This window comes from Aulonocara stuartgranti, assembly GCF_965226115.1.
Source record: "Aulonocara stuartgranti genome assembly, chromosome: 20".
In the NCBI taxonomy this organism is placed as follows: Eukaryota; Metazoa; Chordata; class Actinopteri; order Cichliformes; family Cichlidae; genus Aulonocara; species Aulonocara stuartgranti.
Window position 1 is genome coordinate 36,327,899 of NC_138956.1, and position 21,387 is coordinate 36,349,285.

At 42.3% G+C, this 21,387-nt stretch overlaps 1 protein-coding gene across 2 annotated transcripts; it reads left to right on the top strand.

Moving 5' to 3' along the window:
* Positions 1-399: 399 nt before the first annotated feature.
* LOC309697223 (PHD finger protein 20-like) lies at positions 400-21,387 on the top strand. Of its 2 annotated transcripts, none has more exons than XM_082518969.1 (18): positions 400-552; positions 1,726-1,805; positions 2,760-2,931; positions 8,142-8,226; positions 9,292-9,365; positions 9,472-9,712; positions 9,838-9,927; positions 10,816-10,875; positions 12,276-12,462; positions 12,547-12,638; positions 12,730-12,855; positions 14,028-14,114; positions 14,194-14,336; positions 14,604-14,703; positions 15,118-15,313; positions 15,403-15,619; positions 17,227-17,482; positions 18,075-21,387. In XM_082518969.1, exons 2-18 carry the CDS (start codon positions 1,726-1,728, stop codon positions 18,209-18,211), a joined length of 2,343 nt encoding a protein of 780 aa, XP_082375095.1. In that variant the 5' UTR covers positions 400-552; the 3' UTR covers positions 18,212-21,387. The 2 variants fall into 2 exon arrangements, with proteins under 2 accessions (XP_082375095.1, XP_082375096.1); XM_082518970.1 differs by having other exon boundaries at positions 12,733-12,855.

A 21,387-nucleotide genomic window follows, 5' to 3' on the forward strand; every position in this document is an offset into this window, starting at 1 on the left:
AAAAATAAAATTAGAGCACAGACGGAGTCAGAGTCGAACATTTCTGTCTGTTTTATTTCTCCTTGAAAGCAGAAAGGAGGTTTTTTACTGAGATACTTTAATGAGTTTACAGAGCGCCGACGTCTCTTTCTCTGTGGATTCCCGTGTTTAAGTAATTAGATAATATCGGTCTCCATTAACCACAAAGAAAATAATAAAGAGAGAGAGGGCCTTGTTTTCTGTTACACGTGCGCGTGTCATAAATACAAAAACATTAATTCAGTAATTACAAATGACTCTGGCTCATTAAAAAAAATGTGAATCCTGACGCCTCGCAGTGCCCGGAAGCAGCAGGTACACCACCTGTCGGAACTGGGGCACCAAAGCCTCGTTTATTCGTGGTCATGTGATCTCTGTGTTCGGTGCAGTATTTTGAAACATCGCGTCGGAGCCTCTACACAGCGAAGAAACGCTTTTCAAGCGTCCCATCCCTGCCAGAAACTCGGCCCCCTTCGCGCATGCGCTCTATAGTCATCACAGTATGAGGAGTGCAGAGAACAAGTAACGTCAGAGGTAAACAAGCTTTTATGTTTCTCGTTTACATATTCCACGCTCATGTTTGTAATTAAAGTGCAGAGACATTTTATTAAATATTCCGCTGGCCGACAGGAGGCCTGCGGCTGCTCGCAGCGGTCAGTGGGACTTGTCAGCCTAAGCTGCTTCAGCAGCAGCGAACTGTTAGCTGTGTTAGCTTCTGTATTCACAGTCAATGGAGAGGCGATCCAACTCCGCTGAACTGCACCAGCTCAGAGGACAGCTTTAAACATGCGACTGTATCTTCTCTTACGCTGGTGTCTTTTACTGAAGTGTTCTTTTAAAGCACTTTCCGCTTCGTCCGGTGTCAATCTGTGCTAATATTTAGAGCTAACATTGATAGCATTAGCATCTTAGCCGCTGTCAAATATCTGTTAAGCTAGACAGGGGAGGGACATTTAGAGCGACTGACGACCGAGACAGCCAATAAAATTTAGAGTAGGCGTCCTTAGGAGTCTTCAAGACCAATTATCTTCTTCTACTAAGAAAGCTAAGGAATATCAAGCGGAAAGTCAAAAAATGTCTGTTTCATTCATTACAAACTGTTCGAGTTTAACATTCGCACATTTGTTCAGTCGAAATTCAGACTGCACCCGTGGAAAGCTGATAATAACTACACTAAAAAAAGTTGGGCTGCAACCGTTATCAGAGACGGGCGCAACGTCATCATATGTATGCCGTCATCACGCAACGTGACGTACAGTAGCGTTCGCGACCTTTGACCTTTGTGTGTTGTTGCTTATTTTTTTAACTTACAACAATAGTTTGCAAAAATAGAAGAAAAAAGAAAATTCAAACATTTATTTGTTAAGATAATAAATACAATATGGGGGAAACTGTAAAGAAAATAAATCTTTGGCATATCTAGAGTTTGAGTTTGTTTAGGAATTTGCTTAGTTCAACCTATACTCTGTTTATAAGTTATTAGAATGGACCGCCTTTGAGTTTTTATTCACCTTGTCCATTTACACTTGTTGTTCCACAAATAATGAAACATAGCAAATAGAATATTTATATCCAACATTGAGGATAACCGCTGTGCTCCATCAAAACAAAAGAAAATGGCTTAAAAATATTGAACTGTCAAATAAACTCTCCACAGTAAAATGACAGAAAATGCTCACATCAACACTTCCTGTGTTTTTGTACCAGATGAAGACACCTCCGGACCGATCAGGCATCACATTTGAAGTCGGAGCCAAACTAGAAGCTCGAGACCACCACAAGAACTGGTCAGAAGACTCCTCCCCACCACCTTCCACACACACACACACACACACACTTATTCTTTCCCTTAGGGGTCGCCACAGCAGATGATCTGCCTCCATCTCACTGTGTCCCTGCATCCTCCTCTGTTACTCCAACCACCAGCTCCATATTCAACAGCCTTTGCCCAAGATATCCACTCTCACTCTCCTACACACATCATAACCACCTCAGCCTTTCCTCCCTGACTCTGAGCCCTCCCTCTGATGCACTAATTTCTAATGCTGTTCATCCTGCTCACTCCTAGTCAACATCTGAACATCTTCAGCTCTGCCTCCTGTACAACCAAACATCACAATGGGCCTCACTACAATCTTTTAAACCTTCCCTTTCACTATTGCTGCTCTCCTTCTGTCACTAATCACCCCGACACTCATGTCCACCCTCTTTGCACTAACACACTCAAAATACCAAAAATTAATTGTTTGTTTTACTGAGCTTCTGCTGTTATGATGTACCACTCATTCAAGCTTTTAAAGTAAAGTGTGGGTTAGCGACTTCTTAATAGTCCCTTTGTTATGAGTCTGATCTGTGGAAATCCGATGAGTGGATGATTCATTTAAGTTCCCACAGCAGTTCAGCCAACATACAGGAAACTTTCAGATACTGGTGGTGATTTTTTTTCCAGGATTTTAATAAAGTATTTAACTTTTTTATGATTTTTAATCCACCAAATAACAACAAAAAAAGCAAAAGGAACAGACTTATATTAAATGAAGTAACACTGACTCATTGCCTTAAAGATATGCAACCAGCTGTGCTCATGTGTGAATTCAAAAAGCCCAACCTTTCCTGTGGTGCGTAAATATCCTCTAATTTGTAGCTAAACAAAAGCTAATTTTGAATGTGGAAATGATAAAGATTTTTGGGAGAACATACTTCAAATTTAATGGTGTACTAAAAGTTTGTCCTTCTTTTAGGTACACGGCCACCATTGAGAAGATTGATTATGACAAAGAGCGGGTCCTGATCCACTATCTGCAGTGGAGCCGTCGCCATGACGAGTGGTTTCAGTGGAACTCACCGTACCTGCGGCCGAAGGAGCGAGTCAGCCTGAGGAGGCAGGGCCTGAATCCAATGCGATCACAGCCGGTATAGAACATGTTAGACGTACACAGATGTTTCTTTTTAAATAGTTTTTAAAACATCAGTATCAGTGTCATGGCAGGGATGCTGATACTGAATAAGATTTTATTTTTCTAAGATGCATGAACTGAAATAATATATTTAATTCCTGCATATAAATCCTAGATACTCTGCATTTGAAGTAAATGTGAAAATATCAGAAGCCTGTACTACAACTTGGTTCATCGTATCCACAATATATTTCTGTTATCATTTACCCCACCATCAGTCAGGACGTGGACAGACAATGAGGCTATCATTTTAAATACATTTGAGGAGGTTAGGCTCATATTACAGACTGACAGTGAAGCAGCTGCTGTGGACAGAGCAGCAGAAACTGGGTGTGTGTTTTAGGGCTGCCACGATTAGTCGACTAGTCACGATTACGTCGACTATCAAAAATTTCGATGACAAATTTAATAGTCGACGCGTCGTTTGAAGCTTTGTAAGATCCAGAAAGACGCAGGAATAAGTAGTAGGATTTAAGAGTGTAATAACGGACTGAAACAGAAGGTGGCAGCACTGCATGTACAAAGATGCCAGCTGCCGTTAAACCCCGAAGAAGAAGAAGCAGTCTCCAGTATCATAGCTGGCTGTGTCCCAATAGACCCTGTGCACGAGAAAATGCTAACTTCCTGGTTTGAGACCGGATGTGGGGTTGTACATTTCCGGTAGCTTTACTTTGCGGTCAATCGCTACTGCGATGATATCCTCCAAAATCATGTCCAAAACTCGAAAACGGAAAGATCGCGTTAAGTTACAAAGAGCAGAGGCGGGAACACTCACCGCTGCTGTGTCATAAAAAAATGATCAATTTTGACGTTTAAAGCGTTTAGATCGATCAGTTGTTTACATCACTCAACACAAGCAGAACTGCATCACTGCAGCAGAAGAGACATCGTCCACACTCAGAAGCACATCTCTGTATAGTGACTGGTCTCATGATCTAAACAGGCAAATGTTCAGCATTCAAACTACAGGTGAAGAATAGTCAAACCAGATGTTTCCCCGTTATGTTGATATCAGCTAGTCAAGTACACACCTGCACAGCATGTTAACAAACCGTGAAAAAAGCCACACAAAAAATGAATGATTGCTGGTAACGGTTTCTATACATTAGTATGTACGAAGGTATGTTGTGACTTACCTTCAAAATTACAGCGGTCCCTCGCTATAACACGGTTCACCTTTCACCTCGCTGTTTTGCAGATTTTTTAGTGCAAGTTTGCATGCTTATTTTTTTTCTTCTATGCAAAATGGATAGAAGAAGGTGAAAAAAGTACTTCATATTTCTACAATCTGGAGAAACGGAGGCAAGAGAAGAAATCTATTAATACATTAAGTGTAAATGGGGAAGACTATAGCAGAAGAAATACATAAATTTTATTCAAATTTATACTCATCTAAATATTTAATTACTGATTCCTTTACCTTTTTTGATGAAACTTATATTCCAAAAATCGATTCTGCATTCAGAGAAATGTGTGATTCTGATATATCACTGGATGACTGAGATCAAGCCTTAAACAAACTGAAAATGGACAAAGCTCCCGGTCAGGATGGCTTGACTGCCATCTTTTATAAATTCTTCTGGAAAGAAATAAAAGAATTTTTCTTCAAAACTATTAGGGAAATCATTAGTAATGAAACATTAGCAACGACAATGAAACAGGGTCTTATCTCCCTTATTCCCAAACCTGGTAACCCATATGGAAAATAAATAGTAAAAACTTATATGTGATTACTCATGAAAGTGGCCACTTTCTCATTACTTTCATATATTGTTTTAGTAAGTATCCAAAACATACAAGTTTCATTATATAATTTTTCAAGGGATCTTATATCTGTTTTCACTCTTATATGCTTTTCATACAAGTTTCACACAAGACAGATACAAACTTTATAAGATTTATATATATCTTTTCCATATGGGAAAGATAAAAGATTAATCGATAATCTACGACCAATTACTCTATTGAATACAGATTATAAAATTCTTGCTCATGTTCTTGCAAACAGATTAAAGGACGGCTTAGATCAGATTATTAGTGAAACACAATCTGGGTTGCTTAAAAATCGTTCCACAATAATATTAGACTGGTTTTAGATCTACTGGATTATAATCACTTAATTGAAGATGATGGTGTGATTCTTTTTTTTAGACTTTTATAAAGCATTTGATACGGTCGAACATCCTTTCATTTTAAAAGCTTCACAGTATTTTGGTAAAAAATTCATAGATTTAATTTCTTTATTATACTCTGACTTCAATAGTTCTATTTCTTTACCTTTTGGAACGTCTAAACGATTTAACATCAGTTGAGGAGTCAGGGGTGTCCAGCTTCTCCGTTACTTTTCATTATTGTAACGGAACGTTTAGCTACTTTCATGAAACGCAATCCAAATATTCAACCACTGAATTTGATGGGAGCCCCATTGATCACAAGTCAATTAGCAGATGATACTACACTGTTTTTAAAGAACATGTCACAGGTTTCTCTCGCACTAAATGAAATTTCACTATTTTCAAAGGCCTCTGGTTTGTACCTGAATATTAGAAAATGCGAATTATTAACTATTCATGATTGTAAACCCAGTATCGCTCTTAACATAGCTATTAAAACTGAAATTAAATATTTAGGCATTATAATCTCAAAGAATGCAAATAATAGAGAAAATCTAAATTTTGAGCATATTACCCAGAAATCTAAAAAGAGCCTAATCAGCTGGTTACAAAGACACCTCTCCATCTTACTAAAACAGAAGGTATCTCTCCACTGATTTATCCATCACAATGCTTATGTTTCCAATAGACTAATCAACAATATAAATCAAATTAACTTTAATTACATTTGGAGAAACAAGCAACATTATGTTAGGAAGAATGATGTAGTGAAGTCATTTGAAGAAGGAGGTTTGACTGCGACTGATTTTGAAGCAATGATGGTTCCATCAAACTCAAATGGTTGCAGTCTTTCATAAATAACTCAAACAGTATTTGGTTTTATTTCCCCAAAGTAATTTTCGAGAAGCTTGGTGGCATTGAATTTCTCTTAAAGTGTGACTTTGAAATTTCCAAATTACCAATTAAATTATCCAATTTTCATAAACAGGTTCTCCAGTACTGGAAAATGATTTACAAGCATAATTTTTCTCCACATACAAACTCGATTTGGAACAACAGATGTATATTGATAAAAAGAAAATCCATCTTTTATAAGGATTGGATGGATCATGGAATTTGGACCGTTTTACACCTTTTAGACAATGACAGCAATTTATTATCGTATAATAAATTCATAGATAATTATGGCTTATCATGTACTCAAAGTAAATTCACTAAAGTTGTGAAAGCCATTCCCCCTGCAATGATTCAGATGGCTAAAGCCAGTTTAACCTGTTCTTCCTCTATAATTCGTGAACCGTCCTTAATTATTGATGATCGTCAATTTAAAGGAAAGACATGCAATAATAAATTTTTAAGGACGATTCTAACCAAACAACTTTTTCCTTCTCAATTAAAAAGAAAATATTTGTTTAAAGATTATAATTCGAGGTTTTTGACTGAGTATCTTTCTTTTCCAATTCCACCAAAAGCAAAAGAAAATCACTTTAAAATCTTAAATGCCATATACCCATCCAAGGACTATCTTCACAAGAAATTCAATATAGATACGAGCGCATGCACTTTTTGCTACACTGATATTGAGACTACAGAGCACCTTTTTTATTCATGTGAAAGCTCCAGATGTTTTTGGAATGATTTTCAGTCCTGGTTAACCTCTAAAAATATTGACTGCCCTTCTCTAACCTTTCAAGTAATTAGATTTGGCCTACAAACAGAAAATAAGAAAATAGAATTTGGGATTAACAACTTATTTATAGTTGCAAAATTTTTCATTCATAAATGTCGCTTCTTGAAAATTACTCTGATTTTTGCTGGCTTTAAAAATGAAGTCCTCCTATTGAAGGCTTCATTAGACAAGCATAACTTAAATAAAGCTTGAATTTTTGATGCTGCTTTTAGACTGATGTAGCTGGACTGTGCGTGCGTACGTTTGTTTTTGTTTTGTTTTCTTTGTTTTTGTTTTTTAATTCTTTTTTTTTACTTTATATGGAAGGTCATTTAATGTACTTTATGTTATTTCTGACCTATACTGTTCTTTGTTCGATGGCTGCTTTGTTCTTAACCACCCTTACTTGTACATATTTTTTTGATTTGTAAGATATGCGCTGTAATTGTTAATTTGTACAAATTTTTAAAAAAAACACTTCGAATTGGGGGACAGCCGTCGTTGCGTGGAGGTGATGTAACCGCACTCAAAATGCGTACTTCAAGCGTGCGGTCTCTGAATTGGGACACAGCCGCTGTGTCCAGATTTACGGGCTGCATCGTTAGGAGGCCGCATTTGATTACGTTACAGCGACGCGACGAAGGCTTTCCAAATTCGAAGATTTCTCCAAATGCGTCCTCCTTTTCCCCGAATTTGAAGGATGAGTCGGATGTATCCTTCGTGGCCCAAATGATCCCAGAATTCATAGCGCGACCCAGCCAATTCCTGTTTCCAACAATGGCGGCAGCTACATAGTTTTAATATTACTCTTTCTGGGTCACAAAGTAAACTTTTAACGCATTTTTCGGCGAGAATGTAGCTGTGCAAACTTCAAATGTCTGCTCGGTTTATCAAGACATCACAAATTTGTAAAAGTGCCCCGACGTTTTCGGAGACGTCTGCTACCCACCCACTCGATAGCTGGAGGGTTCTAGGCTCACTAGAGCCGGCGTAAAACACCAGACTCCCTTCACTACCTGTTATATTTTAGATGGCAAGGAGCAGACGGCTGAGTTTATTAAACTCCATCGAGACAATCTGCAAAATTCATTAAAAGTTTAATAAACTATCATCTTGTCTTTAGTTAGCACAGACCTTAAACACTTAAAGCTGTAAGCTAATGATAGTTATATAAGAGCAGATGCATCCTGGTGCAATAAGCTGTACATTTTACAGCCAATGGATGATGATCTGACTAGTCGACTATCAAAATAATTGTTTGTGGCAGCCCTAGTGTGTTTTAATAATGTTGGTCAAGAAGACTAGAAAGATTATGACAATAATAAGTTGAAGCTAGGAGAATGTTGACTGCGTAAGCTAACAGATGTTTTCTCTGCGACTCAGACGTTTGTTTCAGGCTCAAAGGTTCTGGCCTGTTGGACCGACTGTCGTTTCTACCCGGCCAAAATCCTCCGTGTCAACAAGGACGGTGAGGTTCAGCTGTGACCTTTTACCTCTGCTGTTTTTCTACTGTATTCTACTGCTGGTTGATTTACTGATTTTTGGGGGGGAAAAAAGGTCAGTGCAGCTGTTTATCACAAGGTTGTCTGATAAATCACTAAGCACCTACCATCTGCACCCCTCACTAACTTTTGGCTATTCAATGGACCCATGCATATGTTTTCTTTCATAGTTTATATCGTAACGATTCAGATTGCACTTAAGAAGTAAGGAGGTCTTAATAATACTGGGAAAAAATGAGGTGAGAGGCCCAAAATTTCAGCCCACCCCTCTGTGCTTCTTGTTCCAGTAACTTGACTAGTATGGAGGTCGGATTGTGTGTGGGTTCATTAATTACACTAAGTTACTCTACAATATAAGTCAGCTAATCCTGAGTGCTTTTCCTGATTCAATGATATTAATGATATAATGCTGCTTACATTATTTTTACAGTTGAAGCTGATACATTGGACTGTTAAAAGCGTTTCATTAAAGAAAAGTCAAATAAATCCTGATTTATTCATACTAAAAACTCTGGTTTGGAGTCGAGTTGCTGCCTCAGGTGGGAGAGGTGAGGTATCTCTGGGCTTTGTTGGAGGCACTTAGGTGGAGATTGAAGCAGGAGATTGACAGAAGGGCTGGTGCAGCTGGGTCCGGTCTGTTGTGAAGAGGGAGCTGAGCTTGAAGGCGAAGCTGTCAATTTACTGGTTGATCTACATTCCCTCTCTCATATGTGACCCCGAGCTGTGGGTAGTTACCAGAAAATAAGATTGTGCATTCAAGTGGCAAAAATTGGGCTCTCCCTTCAGACAGAGCTCAGAGCACAGCCGTGCTCCTTTGCATCAAAAGGTGCCGGTTGAAGTGGTTCGGTCGGCTCTGACCCAGATAAGCTCAGTGAATGGATGGGCGTCTTTTATGTCCTCCCTTCATGCTGTTTGACTCCCGCTGTCCGTCTTTGGGTTGTTTGTGCTGCGTTCCTGTTGTTACTGAAGCGAATCGGCTGTTTTTGGAACATGATTGATCTAAACCTGGTGTTTGTGTTTTCCTGTGTCAGACTCCTACACAGTGCGATTCTATGATGGCGTGGTTCGGACTGTGAAGCCCACCAAAGTCAAACCTTTCCAGGAAGTAAGAAATGCTTCTCTCTAATTGGTCCTCGTCTACTCAGTGTTTCACACAATCACAACGTCTTTGATCCTTAATGTGTTTGTTTTTGTTTGTTTGTCGTTCTTAGAAATCCAGATCTGAGAAAAGTGCTGTGGGAAGCGAGGGATGGGAGGAGGGTGAGAGTGAGGAGGAGGAAGGAGGAGAAGGACAGGAAGAAGAAGAGGAGGAGGAGAAAAAGGAGGAAGAGGAGGCAGATGAGAAGGTGACAACAGAAGAGACCGATGCAGCTTTGGAGAGGGAGGAGGACAGGAAGAGGAAGGCAGAACCTTCATCCTCAAATCCACCTGCCAAGAAGAAAACAGATGACAGTAAGTAAGATGACCTCTGACCCCAAGCGCCCGCACACTGTAGATCTGTCCAGATGTTTGGAGGCTCTGCAGCTCGTCAGCAGGAGCAAATTAAAATGGTTAACAATGGTCTGTCTCTCTTCCAGGCAGAAGCAGTGGAACTCAGAATCAGCCAATCACAGCTAACTCCACCCCCCCAGCAGCAGCAGCACTTAACCCTGCCCACATAGACAGAGGTACACTTATCTCTGTAAACAGATATCTGCACAGGAATATGGAGAATACATAAAGGGTTTCTGGTTTCCACTTGTAGTCCGGGTTGAGTATGCACGAAAAAGTGAGGTCCTGTTTGCCGAAATGAAACCTGAAAACCTTCAGCTACAATCTAACAACAACTTAGGCTTTTATAAGCTTTTCTAAATATGTCTGCATTAGAAAAGCCACAACTGGGGCAGGGGGCTGCAAGTCTCATCCAGAATATCAACAGACGACACCGGCGGCTCTGCACCAGCAAATCCTACAGCAGCAGACTCACTGATGGTGCCTGAAGTCGACAGAGGAGGACTTTAGACATGCGTGTATTGGTCCAAACATGAGAACTCCACAGAACATGTGCACATTTTACATGGTTCTCTTAGCTTTAAGACGATGTCTGTGGGGACTGTCTCACTCAGGAGGACAGCAGACATAGTTCTTATTAGACCTGGGTGAGATGGACAAAACTGGGACATGTTTTTCATACCAGTCAAATCACTATTTCTGTCCAGCTTAAAGACGACCTCTACTCCAAAGTGAAGATAAAATGTTAATTTTGACTTAAATATTAATTATTTTGTGTCACACACTGAACGTGACTAATGTGCTGTAGAATATTATACAGGTGTACTTTGAGTACATAGTGCTAGTGTATGTGAGCATATAATAAAGTAAAATCTTAATTTTGACCGGTAAGAACGTTCAAGCCAACCCGAGGATAAAACCACGGTGAATGTGAGAAAATCCAGTTCTTAACAGATGAAACACAGTTTAACTTTGTTCGCAGGTGCTTCTCTTATTTGGATCAGTAAGTGGTTATGCTTCTGTAACGTACTTGACCTGTTTGTTTTATTTAATCTTTGTTTCAGATGTCCTGCTGGAGCGTCAGGCTCACCTTCCCACCACACACAAGTTCAGCAGAGAACCATGTAAGTCCCTCAGTCCTCCACATAAACACAAAAGGTTAGAACGTCTCGATGCATGCTCAATCATCCAGGTAAGTAAATCCCAGGACTGCTACGACCAGATGAACAGAATCAAACTTTGGGGACAAAAGTTTAGAGTTTAAAAGTTGTTTTTTTTGTCTAATGAAAAAAGTAGGACAGATAAAGACTGTCGGCTGCTCAATCCACACTTGTAATGGAGCGGGAACAGATTGAACATGAAAGGATATCAAATGTTTTAATTGAGAAAATTTGATGGAAGCGACGCCTCTCAAGAGAACATGTACAGGGTGATGTTTCCTCTGTGTCTTAAACATCTCCGAGCCAAGGAGACCAGCAGCTGGACTCTTGGAAGAGGAATCTTGTCCCATTTTTAGGTTAAAGCTGCTCAGCAGTCCTGGCTCTTCTTTGGTGTCACCATGCTCCAAATGTTTTCAGCCGTGCTGTTGGAATCGATGCTTTATGTGATTTTAGCATTGTTGTGCTGAAACATGAAGAAGATGTAGAAGTCAGAGATGCAGGCTTTTAAACTGAGCGCTGATATTGAGCCACAGGGTCTCCCTTCTCTTTTTCCAAAAGTCATTAAAACATTTGTCTGACATCGGAACAGTTTTCTGTGAGTTTTGGTTCAGAGAAGACGACGTTGTTTCTGACCGTGTTTAGATGTGGCGACGTGTTTGCGTGATGGAGCTTTAACCTGCTGCCTGAAGATCACGAGCATCGATGCTGAATTTCAGCCTCCATCCGCACGCAGATACTTCTCCAAATAATCTATAATAATAATTTATGATTTTATTTTATTGTAGATGATGAGACATTTAAAGTCTTCACAATCTCACATTGAGAAACATTATTGTGAAATTGTTCAGTTTGTAGACAGTTCTTTGCAGATTGCTGAACCTCTTTAGTTCTGAGAACGTCTGCCTCTCTTTATACCGACCTGCTGCTAATTAACCAGATGAGGTGCAACACGTTCCTCCAGCTGGTCCTTTCTTACTGTCACTCACTTCTCCAGCGTTTTGTTGTCTGAAGCATTTAATGAAATGGTAAAATGTCTCAGTTGAAATATTTAACTTGTTTTCTGCTTTATTGTGAATAAAATTCATAAGATTTGCAAATCATTGCACAGCATCCAAACTTTTGTGGAACTGTGGTTTTTCTTCAGCTCCAGAGGAATTTTAGATGCCGTCTTAAATTGACAAATTGTGCTTCTGAGCAGACATTTAATGTAGCTTCCTGTCCTCTCTTCGTGCTTGGGGTTACAATACAAAGGCATATTATCAGTGTGCAGCTGCTCCCTTCTTCTTTCTAAGCATGAAAGTGCTGAGGTTTCCTAATCCAGTCCCACAGCAGTTAGAAACACTCGGTGTGTCCTCTCCTCTCAGTGTACAGGGTGATAAAGAACCAGCCTCCACCCATCCTCTCCATTGAGCTGGACCACAACCCCTTCAAGTGCCCTGCTCCCGGGTGCACTAAGTCATTCAGGAAGGCGAGCCTGCTGCACTACCACATCAAGTACTACCACACCGACCAGCAGCTGGAGGAGCAAAGCAGCGCGGAGGAGGCCGTGAGGTCGCTTTATGTCCCACGGATTAGATACGGTGAGCAGAGGGCGGTGAGTTTAACGCTGACTGGAGCTATTTTGGGTTGTTTTAGGAGGAAGCGATCTTTTTCAGAGGGTGGCGACTTGGTGTCAGACAGGAGGAGTGAGAACTCAACCAGCGGAGAACATGGCATCATGGGAACAGGTACAGAGCAGAGCACAACATCAGCACATAGGAGCAGAAAACCAGGCCAACCAGCAGCGTTGGTGTCATTTCTCTCATGTGTGCCTGTTAGTAGAAGCCAAGAAGGATGGGGGGAAGGAGAAAACGGGAGGACTGGATAAGAAGGAGAGGAAGAACTTCCTGCGAATCAAACTGAAGAAGAAGAAAAAGAAGAAGAAGAAGAAGAAAAGTCAGACGGGTGAGACTCATTGTGTCTGTTGACCTTCTTAAACTGAGATTAACAGGTTTGTAAGATATTTGGAGCCTAAAATCAGAGGTCTGCTCTCATCTAACAGTTTGAAGTTCGCTGTAGAAGTGTCATATTTTACCATCCATTTTCTTTCACTTATCTAAGTCAGAGTCATGGGGGAGGTCAGGTTGTCCCAGCTTCCACAGGGCGAGAGGCAGGGTACACCCTGCATAGGTCACCAGTGTGTCGCAGGGCTGACAGAGACAAACAACTATCCAGACTCACATTCACACCTGTGCCCAGTTTAGCATCACCAATTAACCTAACCCCACTAACTGCATGTCTTTGGACTTTGAGGAAGACAGGACCCCCCAAACACGGGGAGATCATGCAGTCTCCATCCATTTCAGCTACACTGGCTTCCTGTTGACTTTCAGTATATTTTAAGATCCTGGTCTTGACATTTAGAGCCTTGCATGGACTGGCACCAGCTTACATCTCCGATCCGCTACAGCCCGATGTCCCCAGCAGGTCCCTGAGGTCATCTGATCAGGACTATAAAACAGACTAAGATGAGAACTAAGGGTCACAGAGCTTTTAGCCACTGTGGACTCTCTCCCTCAGACATTAAGACTGTGGACTCGGTCGTTGTTTTTAAAAAAACAACTCAAAATTTCTGCCTGTTTTATATTGTCTGTTTTACATTTTTATTATTTGTTATCTTATGTGCAGCACGTTGTGATTCTGTCTAGAAAGGTGCTACATAAATAAAATTGTATTTATTATTTATCTTCAACTCACATTTTATCTGTTATTGCACTTATTGCATCCTCAAATTTAAATAGAGTCCCATCTGACAGAAGTGTGAACCTGCGCATTAGTAACACTGCAGAAAATGAACTGCAGCGTGTTTGGCTCAGATTTGCTGTTGAGGGCGTTTTGGCTGCTCACAAACACGAGTGTAACGGGAAAGTAAAAACATTTATGTTTTGTTGGAAACGCTGCAGACGAAGCTAAAGCACCTTCACCACCTGTTTGTGATTTAAAACTCCTCTTTTTCAGCTGCTTCTCATTAGTTGTTGTCATTACTGTGAGTTACTGAGCACCAGAACAAGGTTGACAGCGTCCATGCGAGCACCGAGCGTCCAATCATTTTGTTGCTTCTCTCTTCTTCTCATCAGGTTTCTGCAGCAGCGACGATGAGAGCTCAGACAGACCTCCGATCACTCTCAAGCTCTCAACTGAACATCACAACACACACGTGCAAGGTGGGAAAACACACACACATTAATATCACAAACACTGATACGATGTAAAAATTCAAAAACTGAGTTTCTGTACTTTTAGCCGACGATGGCAGCGATTGGTCAACGCTGACAGCAGAGAGTGGAGAGGACACGCCCTCCTGGCCTGTTGGCACGGAGACGGAGGAGTGTGAGGTGGTGAGGTGTGTGTGCGAGGTGGACGAGGAGAATGACTTCATGATCCAGGTGAGACACACAGGAATGATTTGTCTGTAGCTGCTTTTAAAACGAATCCACAGAACTGACAAACAAGTCTGAAAGGAGAGAAATGAATCATGGGAAATATTTTACATCATTCATGTCCATCAGGTTCTGTTCAATGTGAAAATTTTGTCTTTATTAGGACTTGTTTTGTCACTGAAGGCCTTTGTGTCAGGAATGCTCAGAAACACAGGATTGTTTCGTGATGCTGCTGTGACGTGATCCCAGTGTTTTCTCTGTGTGTGTCTGTAGTGCGAGTCGTGTCTGTGCTGGCAGCACGGGACCTGTATGGGTTTATACGAGGACAACGTCCCACACAACTACATCTGCTACTACTGCAGACAGACCGCAGGTAGGATTCACACTGTGAGCACTTACTGCTGTGCCGAGCCTGTGAAAGAAAGCAGGTAAAGGTGGATTATTTGATAGTTGGTGTAATATAAAACTCAAAGCTTGCATTTTATATGTTACAGCAAAGGCCTGGAAAAGTTCCTCGACCCCTTGTCGAGTGGTCGTAGGATAGCTCTCTGTGTTTAGGTGAAAGTCAAAGTGTGTGTTTGTATTGTAACCTTTTCTGACTGGTTGGAGAAGGACATGTGACTTATGTGTGTTTGTACCTCAGTGAGTGTGTGAGGCTTCGACGACACGAGCTCCACAGCTCAGGCTGAAGCCGTTTTCAGAGACCTGCTGGCTCTCTGTGGGTTCCTGTGTGGTGCTCGTGCTTCTCCTCTCATCTTGTTTTCATCTGTAATCCTCATTGGTCCAGGTTGGCGGTGTGCTCAGCGTTTCCGGTCTGAGCCCGACTTGTTGAAATCCGGTCACATGTTTGGCCTGTCGTGTGTGAAGGAGAACTACTCGGAGGTCAACGCCTCCAAGATCTCACACACCAGCCACCTGCTGGCGCACACGTACGGCATCAGCCAGGTCCTCAGCGCCCTGCAACTCAAAATCAGCCTGCTGCGGTGAGTGCGATCGCTCCGGCGGCTCGGCTCATCTGTTCGAGCCCGCAGAGACGTTAGCTCGGTCTGACTGTGGCCGTCTTTCCCCGCAGCTCGCCGTCCCACCCCGACCAGCAGCTGTGGAGGTCACCGTGGAAGCAGGAGGAGAGGCACAGACTGACGTCCAGCCCGAGAGGAGAGCCGCCCGTCTGCTACGTCAGCAGCGAGCACTGCTATCAGAAGCCTGGAGCATCATGGGAAAAAGGAGAGGAGCAGGAGAAAGAGAGGCCGATGGTGACGGTGAAGCAAGAGCGCAGTGGCGAGGAGAAGGTAGAGACTCAGCAGACACTCGTGTAGCCTTTTAACTGTTCACACGTTTCCTACTCAGAAAGCTGAAACAGTCGTTCACAAGTGCTCACCAACTCGCTCCACTGCCCGAGGTAACAGGACACAAAACATTTTCATTTATTTGTGCTGTTCACACTGATGGGGGGGAAACGGACGACCGAATGAGTCGTACATGAGCAATAAACTCTAAGCTCGGATTTCACTCCTGCATTAAGGCTGAACATCATAAAATCAGAGCTGATTATTTTGAGCAAAGACGATGAATCTCTTTTTCTGTCTCCTCAAAGCTCTTCTCTGCTGTGAATTTGAGACGCGTGAATCTTCAGCTGTTGGGAGGTTTAGGTGTAGTAAAAAAAACAAAGCCTGGCTCACTGAGACCTTGAGCAGAAGCAGCGCCTCACGCTCGCAGCGCTAAGCTCCTGCTGTTGCTATGAGACCAGTGAAGACCAGTTAGAAGCTCATTCTGGTGAACGTGGAACTATTTTTACCTTTTACTGAGTGTGAGGGGGGGGGGAGCGAGAGCTGCAGAGGATACTCTGTGAAGATACACCAACAGAAAAGCTGTAACAGGCTTCCTCTGCACAATCACACAGCCAGAGATTTTACAAACGTAAGGCTCGTCGGGTAGATCATGAAAACCTGTCATCTGTTTGATTTCATGGGGACTTTGTCGTTTTTCAGACCAGTTTCTGATCCTGAATTGTTTTATTTCTCTTAACTGTTGTAGAATTCTTGTAGAATAGAAAGAATACATCATTAGTAGCAACGAAATGGAGCTAAAAATAAACGATTGATGGAGAATCAATAAGTGAAACGAGCAGATCACAGTGAATTTACTTAAGTGGACCAGAAGACAAGATGTGAGATGTAAGAGAGATTCTTACATCCAGAGAGGGTCACGGAAATAAAAGGTTTCGACAGGTGAGCCTGTGGAGGGATTGTACGCTCCTCCTGTGATTGGCTCATGACTCTGTTGCCACCGGTGTCTTTTTCCTGCAGTAGAGGCTGTGGCCGTAAACTGTCTTTGAATTTTTATCTAAATCTTAAGGAGATCACCTGTAAAAAAGAAAATAATTATTTATTTATTACAGAATAAGCAGGCCATGACTTGTAAAACCTAAATTTCATATTAAATTGTAAAGTTACTGAAATATAAACTGGAGATGTAATCTAATAATATTCTAATTTCAGTTCGGCTATTAGATGAAAATCGATAAAAACTGAAAAATGTCCACCTGACCCTTCAGAATCAGCTGATCTCTTTGAACTTTTTAAATACAGCAGAAACTGCAGGACTCAGAATCCAAAGCCAGCTTCATTATCTGTTTAACCAACTCTGAGCATCACGGCTTGTATTGTAGCTGCAAGAGGTTTAACACTGTGATGTAACAGAAACAAGGACCTGGGGTTCTGTGGGGGCGAGGGGGAGGCCGCATTTTCTCCAGAAAAGGGAATTTTCAAGCATCATTGGCAGAGTGTCGTTATTCAAACCTGCTCTCCAAGTTTGTCAAATTCACTGAAAAACGAATTAGTCTTCGTGTGTCTCTGGCTGCTGTTTGTTAAAAGCATCTGTCATTCTCTCCGTGTAGGAAATAAAACCTGAAGATGTCAACAGGAGCGCAGCTCACACCGCCGCAGACAGAGACGCCACCGCACTCACAGATGTGCACAACATAAAAACAGAGAATCACGCAGGCGGCGGCGAGCAGGCGCACACTCGGACGTGCGCAGCGGAGCCTCGCGCGGCGTCGGTGGCCGAGTGTCAGCTGAACCTGCTGGAGCACATCGAGTCCCTGCACCAGCAGATCAGCGCCAGGATGGACGTGATCGAGAGAGAGCTGGACGGTAACGCACACGTTGAATGTAAAAGACAGAGTTGCACACAACACTCCACATTAATCATCATTCAGTGTTATTAAAATAGTCACGGTGGCTTCGTCTGGTTACGAAAGCAGAGAGAAATATTTAGAGAAAGAAGCAAGTAAGTAATTATCCACCGCGAGTTAGAGCCATTCTAGCTGGAGGAGAATAATTACTGAGGCGTGGGAGGAAGAAGAGAGAAGGTTCGGTTTTTGCGTCGCTTCACTTGGAGGGGTCGTGAAGCTCATGCATCCTGATCGCCGTGTTCCTGCCTGCTGCTCCACTTTCACCGTATTGATTATTTAGACCTGACATTATTGTGAAAAAGTATCTATCGCATCTTCATTGCATGTTTGGCCTTTAATTTAATTGGGATTAGAGAGGTCTCGCTTCACTGCTGTACATCATGTATCTTGTGTGACTGACAGCAGCGCGTGCCTGAGCGTGATACAGCAACGCTGGGTTGGACGTGATGAGGCGTCAGAGTCGTGCTGTGCTCCTAAGTTACACCTCGGTGTTAGTTTGTGTCCACATGTGCTCGCTGCTGGTCGTAAAACTCGCTCTTCTCTGTCTTCAGTTCTAGAGTCCTGGTTGGACCACTCCGGCGAGCTCGAGCCTCCTGACCCTCTGTCCCGCCTCCCGCAGCTCAAACAGCGAATCAAACGGCTGCTGTGTGACCTGTGCACCGTGAGGCGCCTGTCGGTCTGCCGCTGACCGCCCTCCCTCTGAACTCTGACGAGACAAAGAGCGTGAAACTCTGAGTTGACTGTGGTTTGTTTCCCTGCAGTTACAGGACAGCGCCCCCCTGTGGTGGAGAAAAGGTGCTCTGCAACAAGATGGTGTTTTGTTTTTTTTAATACAACGCGACTGTTCCTGAAACGCCTCCAGCCGGACTTGAGAGCCCGTGTGAGCACCAGGCGAGGACGAGTTAGGTCATTGATCAGCTGTCATCCGTCTCATCGGGACGGGATGATGTTTGTCTCTGTGGAGGCTGAACGGACGCGTCGTCTGCCATCAGCTCGTTGTTTTTCTGCCAGCCAGCATCGAAGTGTAACAACGCACACAAAGGATTTGGATATCGTATATTTTCTAATTGTACTAATATTGCCAGTACTAATAATTGTTTGTTTGAAAGACTCTTGGAGGGTTTTACAGTCTGGTGAGACCAGGAGGTTCTTAAGGGTTGGTGACCACTAACTGCCTTTTTTTTTTTTAATGTTAGGAATCAGTGCGATGTGGAGCAACAACAAAACGGCTTCAGTGTTCCTCAGGAAGGATACCCTTCAAGCAGCTTATTTTCCTACCCACACATATTTAATCTGACTAATTTACTGCAGGACATACCCCTTACTTTTATTTTGAAAGTCACTGCTTCATTGTTGTGTGGTTCCTGATGACTGATGTCATCACCGCTGGGGTGGGGCAGCACCACAGGTTAATTAATCATTGATCAATAATCATTATGCCCAGTGTGAGGCCAAACACCTTTAGTTTATTTGTCACTTCCAGCATGAAGAGACGTTTACACGTTTGTGTAAAGCCACGACTGATTATGACGACTCGTGAGCGTCTGTGGGACTCTGCAGCAGTTTCAGGTTTCAGCGTTTTTGCTCAGCATTGGACTGATTCCAAGCTTTTTTGTCTTCTGTAATAATTGAAACCCAGAATGGAGCAGCGGGCTTTGTACCACACTGTGAACAGTGAGGCATGTTTAGGCTGGTGTTATACAAATCTTGAATATGGTTCAGTTTTCATGTACGTAAAGCTCTGAACCAGTCAACAAAGATGCAGGAGGTCATCACTGTGCAGACTGCAGCAACAACCAGGCAAAGCCTACTGGGGACTCAGTGGTGAGCAATGGCCTTGATCTGTCCCACGGGCCATGGTTTGTTCCTGGTCTTTGACTGAAGGAATGATGTCACAGATACATGCAGCTGAAAGAACGTGTGGGCTCAGCCGTAGAGCGGACGAGGGGCTGTGGCGTCCCCGAGGGAGCTCAGAGTAGTCGCTGCACCTCCACGTCTAAAGGAGCCCGGTCATGAAAATTGCAGAGGGAGTCCACGCCTGGAATACCTACTTAGCCCACTGCCACCAGCAGACGGGCAGAAGGAAGATGGAAAAATCAGCCGCAGGTTAACAGATACTGAGGTTTTCCTTTCACGAGCTGTTTCAGTTGCTAATTTGAAGTTGATGCGGTCAGTTTAACCGTTTCAGACAACTAAAAATTCTGCTCCTGCATTTTTCACTCATTCAGAATCAAACAGTATATCTTTTAAAAGCACAAAAACTCGACACCAAATGGTGTGAACCACTTATAAAGAGCACAGAAACAGTAGCTCTTTGTACTAATCTGTCGTTTCTCACCTCTGCTGAGCGCTGTTTTCACTACAAGTGTCCAACAAACGAAATGCTTCCAGACTTTCAGTGTCTTCAGTGGAAAAACAGGGTTTAAAAACACGCATGTTTAAATGGATGTAAACGGCTAACTGCAGAGCCGATCACATTCAGTTCTGTTAGAAAGTTATTCGGGGAAATTCTGGGAATCATTTTGCAGGAGGAATTCATCCATTCGTGGTATGATTCACTGCTGGCTCGAGCTGTGAGAGGTCACCCAGATGAGGTTGTGGTGGCAGACTGTCATTACAGTGTCAGCTTTGGCGTCCTGTTGGTGTTTCTCTGTTAAAGCCTCATTGAGGGAACAGTTTTCTTCCCCTCCTCCTGTCCTCGTTTATCTGCTTTTCTGCATTTATTTGTTTGTTCAAATAGACAGTATCTTGGGTTGTGAACAGCATGATACATTTTTTATTCTGGACTCTTCAGTGTTAGCTTTGCTTAATTCACAGTTAATAATTTATCTGCTCTGTTTGAAACTGTTTCAGCTCGTCTGCCTTTAAGGCTACTCTTTCCTAATTGGTTGCTCCTCTTAAATAGAAGATTTGGACAGTAGGTGGGTGGGGCTTATGTGCCTGAGATGACCATATTAGTAATATCCTCTTTCTGTGACATCATACAGATCCAGGGATAGAAAAAAAGCTGCCTGATATGTGGGCTCACAGCAAATTGTTCTTCATGTTAAACATGAACTTCCACGGCTGGCCCCAGAAATAAGGAAAAGCAGAGTATGTCCCCGGCTTTTTATTTTTTAACAGCTGGCTCATAATAAGTTTTATATGTATGAGTTCTGAACCAGACTGTCCTGCACAGAATCAGATGGAGAAAACTGCAGGTGCTGTTGTTGGTGCAGTCTGCCATTAAAGCAAACAGCCTACTGTTAGATTAAGAAACCCCAGCAGCTTTAAAATGTACATATGTCTGAATGAAGTTTTATATTCTTGAACAAGAAGCTAACTGTATATAGCTGTAGATTTTATTTTGATAGAATGGCTTGAAAGTGGAACTTTCCAGGAAAACAGTTCATTTCATGTTATTTTCAGTTTTTCCTTCAGCGTCTCGTTACACTCTGAAAAACTTACCTGCTTAACGCTGATGTGTCTTTAATCCAACCTGTTGCTTCTCTTCAGTTTTTTAAAGTTTTATTACCACGCCGGCTAAAGATGCTGTGTTACGTATCGCAGCCCGCAGGGGCGTCTGACTCAGACCACATGAACTGTATATAAAAGATGGACACATAACATAAAGTCACCAGAACAGCGCTTCCTGAGATTGGCAATATCAGGAAGCGTCTCATAGACATTTCATCCAATCAGACAGCTTTTCACAGCCACAGTCGCCGCCCTCTGCTGGTCATCAGAAAGCAGGTTTAAGGCATTTACGTCTTTCTTTCATATACAGTCCCAAGTTTTCATTTTTATATTCATACTCTTGTTTAAAGCACGAGGAAATGTGTTTTTCTGAGGAGTTGTAGCTTTGAATAAAGGTATAAAATCCCA

What these genes read in the sequence shown, in the direction of transcription:
- LOC309697223 (XM_082518969.1), top strand. Translation starts at nt 1,726, where the DNA reads ATGAAGACACCTCCGGACCGATCAGGCATCACATTTGAAGTCGGAGCC. An exon ending in CTCAAAATCAGCCTGCTGCG is followed by an intron (nt 15,314 to 15,402) that starts GTGAGTGCGATC and finishes CTTTCCCCGCAG; the next exon opens with CTCGCCGTCCCACCCCGACC. An exon ending in GATCGAGAGAGAGCTGGACG is followed by an intron (nt 17,483 to 18,074) that starts GTAACGCACACG and finishes CTCTGTCTTCAG; the next exon opens with TTCTAGAGTCCTGGTTGGAC.